The sequence below is a fragment of the Raphanus sativus genome, unplaced genomic scaffold, assembly GCF_000801105.2.
Source record: "Raphanus sativus cultivar WK10039 unplaced genomic scaffold, ASM80110v3 Scaffold2569, whole genome shotgun sequence".
Lineage (NCBI taxonomy): Eukaryota > Viridiplantae > Streptophyta > Magnoliopsida > Brassicales > Brassicaceae > Raphanus > Raphanus sativus.
The window spans coordinates 1-4,949 of NW_026617877.1; the positions used below are offsets into that span (position 1 = coordinate 1).

Consider the following 4,949-nt stretch of genomic DNA (forward strand, 5'->3'; position numbering starts at 1 on the left):
TAAAACTAAATAAATATATAAGTTATTTATCCAGTCTTAGAAAGTAGATCATGTTACAAAACTTTCAAGCAAACTAAGACACTCAAGAAGAACGAGAAGATAAACGCACACCAGAGAGTGAGTATTATTTGGGGATAATCTACTTTCTAATATATTACTTTTTGGCGACAACTTGACGAACCATAAAAAAACACATAGCACAACCCTGGATGCTGATGAAGACCAAACTTTTTGACAATCAAACCACCACGATAAGTGCATAGAGTGTTAGCCCACAAGCGACAATACAGGTCCAAGCCCAACAGCCACAACGGTCATCTCCAATATTGTCGATTTGCAGAAGAGAAAGAAAAGCAGAGGAGTGTACGACGAAGAGTTTTGGATTTACGCAAAACAGATTTGATCATCTCTTATCCATATTAGCTGCCTAATTTACTTTACAGCTAGCTAGTCAAGAAGATCTAGATGATTCCATTGAGTCTGTATATATGTCATAGCTTGTAAACGTTAATCATTAAGTTGAAATAATAAAATCAGTAAAATTTCCTGTTGAGTCTCACATAGAGAACAAAAGCTCTCCGGATCCTTGAAAACGAACCGAAGACTTTTGAACCAGAATAGAACAATGAACACTACTTCAGATATGACCCATCGCAAGAGAACAAGGATAAGCACATCTTTTCTACTATGGTAAATCCACTATAAGAGGCAAACTCAATGCACATGCAAATCAAACATACTCAAGAGGCTGAGACAAAGCCAAATAAAAAAACATCATCAAATCCGTAAATGTAAATCTAGATATAGAACTACAATTAGATAAACGTAAAACTTAATCAAAAGATATGAAAATTACAAACAAATCAGACCTACGGTGGCTTTGGGAGCAGAGAAACCGTCAGCCAGAAACACATTATATCTAAGATAAAACGAGAGAGAGGTTAAAAGAGTTTTTATTGATAGAATCAATCAAGATCGATTTCTCATAAAAAAGTTATATTAGATAGAATAACATCCAAAACACTACAAAATTGTGTTTCTCATAAACACTCACATTTCATGTCATATATGAACTGTGTGTTCTCCCAAAATTTGCCACCTACTAAAATTATCCAAATACATACCCAAGCAAGTACTCTTAGGTGCAGGTAGACATTAAAAAGAATATAACCAATTTTTTAAAATAGAAAAACCTTATACAGTCATTTGAAAAGATATCGATCGAGTAGAATGTCACAATTTACTCATCCATACTATGTAACTATTATATATATTGTATGTCTTTAGACAGGCCTATTCACAATGGAAAAAGCTTTTGATGTATTAGTGTTGGACAAAATTGAAATAACTAAAATTTGGTCAAAAATTAGTGAAAAACTAAAAGTTGAAGGCGGTAGGTTATAAATACTGAAATATGGATTGACTTTGAACGTGCAATGGCGCTTTAACGGAGTAACGGTTGACGATATCAATATGTCTCTCTTACGCGCAACATTGTCCAACTCGGTTTCAGCCGTTGGATTTGACTCTTAAGAAGATCCCTTTGACTTGAATAAAGAAATATCATGAAATACTACCACGTCCTGTAAGCGAATGACTCGTTATAATAAAAAAAAATGATAGGACTGAAAGTCCTCAAATGTGTTACTTACGAAGTTACGATATCGTATGCATTATTTGGGCTGTGTTTGCCCAAAGTTAAACAAAAGGTGATGGGCCTGGCCCAGTTAAAGAAAAGAAAGATGCTCATGCTCTATTCACCTATCGTCGTCTGAAGATAGAGTGAGAGATTGAGAAGGGCGTAGTTACCTCACTCAATTTCGGCCTTTTCTCCAAACCCTAATCTGCTCCAAGTTTCCATTTTTTTTTACTTGTTCTGCCAAATTTCTGAAATCTGGTCTTCTTATATTGGTCGATGGGTTCGGAGAATCATGTAGTTGTGGATGTTAGTTCAGACGAAGAGGACATCGACAGAGACTACTTGAACTGGCTAAACAAGGACAAATCCGACAGCACTGATGTAGTCGAGGTGAAAGGCAGCGTTCGTTCTCAGCTAAATTCTTCGACTCAAGCAGCTTTGGAGGATGACGACGACGACAAAGATTGTGTCATTTTGGACTGTGATCCCGACAAGACTACTGCTGCAGCAGTTGAAGCTGAAGCTGAAGCTGATGATGATGACGAGGTGCTTGTAGTGGGTCAAAAGGGTGAGGTATTGAGTTCGAATTCCACCTCAAATTTTCATTAAAAGCCAGAGTCTTTGTTTAATAAAAAAATGATTTTCCATTTTAGATAGCGTGTAGAGATTTCCCTCACCCAAGACACTCGTGTGCTAAGTACTCCTTCAACTCAACATCACATGAGAGTTACTGCGACATGGTAAGTAAAGTAATCATCATCTTCTATAAGCTTCCCCTAATTCTTTAATTGATTATTTGCCTTGTCTAATCCTTTTTTTATTTTCCATGTCTGCTTCGCTTTGTTGAAGTGTCACTGTTACGTGTGTGACATCCCTGCTCCTTGTCCATACTGGTGCGTCGCTCTCTCCGGCGTAGATCATTGTCATGCTAATGATAAAGACAAGACATGGATGAATCAACGCGAATACTTGAGGCTTGGAGGAAATATGCCCACCACCCTAGTACCAGCTGCCCATGCTACAGTGTCTCCGTCTCAGAGTATTATCCCCTTGTCCCAAAAGGGCCAAAACCCTTCGCCAAGGAATAATAAGATTGAGATCCAGGCTTGCTCATCATCAGCATCCACCCGTGTTGCTAATCTCTCAAACGTCAGAGGCAAGAGTAGATCATTGAGCAGCAGTGTTAGCATCCAAAAGGATACAAGTACTTATATGGGTAACTTAAGGAGGTCTCGAGTGGCCTCTTCAGGAACTCGGTCTTATGGTAACAACGTCAAGGTGGGTCACTATACCAATGCTAAAGTTTCACGATCCACCCACCGTAGTAACACTTCCGTAGTGTCACCGACAATAAACCCAGAAATGTACACTCAACAACAACAACAAAATTGTCAGCTCAACGTTACTGATTATTGTTGTGCAGCGGTGACCACCGGGTCTCAGAGCAATGCAGATCTGTTTACTCTACCTGAGTGGGGTTCGACAGTTCAACAGCAACCGGGAACTAACGAAAACGTCTTGCAGACCAAGCTGTCGGAAGTTGAGAGCTGGCTTATGGACAGTTGTAACCAAGCCGGCCTGGTAGCTCAAGACAATGTGACATTCGATTTCGAAACCTTCCTGAATGATTGAAACAATACTATCTTCGTTAGAAAGCTAGCTTTCGTATGTACTGTAGGGGTGAGTTTAGATTATTGAAATCATCATTGTTAGCTCTTATTACAGTTAAGACGTATTATTACTATCTCTAACCAAGTAAAGACCGAACAAATATAGTGTTAGTTATATTTGGTTTTGTTTTCCAGATTTTCAGCAGATAGATTTAATCGTTTGTTTTAGCGAGGATGCAAAACCAACAGCGGAGGAAGGGAGGGAAGGGTTTGTAGTTTACTGACGCCTGTATCTTTTCTTCTTCCTCACCAGAAAAAAAGAAGTTAATTTTTTTGGTTAACGAAGCTAGTGTTGCCTGATTTTGTATTAGTATTATTGATGGTTTAAGCTTTTATAATATACATATATATATAAAGTATTTTAACCCAAAAAATATGTAAAGTATGTTTTTGCAAGGCTGCAAAAGCTTCTTCATTTTTATTCTAGTGAGGTTAGTAGTTACCTAATTCTAATCATGCAGTCTCTATTTTAGTTTATAAAGTGTCAAGTTAGGTCCTTTTGAATATATTTTTTTTGGCATTTGGTATGCTTGTTAACTTAATTTCTGGCTCATTCACGCTCTTGAATGAAAGAAAATATCAACAAATAGTAATTTTGTTCTTACTTTTGGACTCCTTAGATTATTTTGATTGTTTAAAGACATAATAGTTGAGATAAAGGTTCGAGTTCATTCCTGTTGAGTGTTGATTTAGTTCAGTTACTTCTCTTAATAGGCCGATTTTGCGTAACTAAACGAGTATAATGATAAATGAGTTCAGGTTCTGGCGGGTGACCCGTTAAAGCACGATGTCTTGATTTAACACGACAGTCCAACTGTTAACCCGACAATAAAACAATAGTCCTTACGGTGACACGTGATATCCTTTTTAGGTCGATTAGCACATTTAAACTTACAATTTGCTTGCGAGTGTATCACAACTTTTTCTTCTTTTTTTCTTCATTTTTGGGTTCAGTCACCGACTTAAAATGGGGAAGGTAATGTAGGATAGTAGTGGTCTAAGTTAAACCACCTTGACCTGACACTTTGGCACCTGATGTCCTATCTTCTTCTTTTTTCTTGTTCTAAAAGCTGATGTTCTACCATCATATGTTCTATGATGAAATAAAAATGTAATTTAAAAAAAAAAGTTTAGCACTATATCTTTCGTTTTATAATTTATTTCTTTTCACTATAATTAACAAAAAATTGAAATATCTTGTGTGCTCATGATTTTTGTAACACATGAATACATTATTTATTAAAACTGATTTTATTTTAATTATTAAATTTAACTGGCAATTTCCATTGTTATAATATGTATTTTAACCTTATGTCTAACATCTTAAGAAAAATAATAAATAAAATTTCTCTTATTATATGGTTTGAAACTTAAAACTAGACCACATGTAGTCATATAATTGGTCAACTTATATTTTTTTACTAAGCTTTATATACATAAGATTAGCTTTCAAGTCACATCTATGGTATTAGAAAAGTCACTGGTAACAAAAATGATATTTGTAATAATGTGAATATGACGTTTCACATAGAGTTTTGAGAGTAGTTTTATAAGCTTAAGAGTATAAACGGGAAAAGCTTGCAACTTTAAGTAAAAGAAGCAATAGATGGGATTCATGACCAAAAAAAGCGATAGATGGG

General features: G+C 36.0%; 1 protein-coding gene across 2 annotated transcripts; it reads left to right on the plus strand.

Moving 5' to 3' along the window:
* The first annotated feature begins 1,695 nt into the window (after window positions 1-1,695).
* LOC108825554 (RPM1 interacting protein 13-like) lies at window positions 1,696-3,609 on the plus strand. Of its 2 annotated transcripts, XM_057000375.1 has the most exons (4): window positions 1,696-2,212; window positions 2,293-2,379; window positions 2,489-3,319; window positions 3,445-3,609. In XM_057000375.1, the coding sequence occupies exons 1-3, from the start codon at window positions 1,916-1,918 to the stop codon at window positions 3,269-3,271; spliced, it is 1,167 nt and encodes a 388-aa protein (XP_056856355.1). In that variant the 5' UTR covers window positions 1,696-1,915; the 3' UTR covers window positions 3,272-3,319; window positions 3,445-3,609. The 2 variants fall into 2 exon arrangements, with proteins under 2 accessions (XP_056856355.1, XP_018454370.1); XM_018598868.2 differs by lacking the exon at window positions 3,445-3,609 and having other exon boundaries at window positions 1,698-2,212; window positions 2,489-3,424.
* Window positions 3,610-4,949: the final 1,340 nt, after the last annotated feature.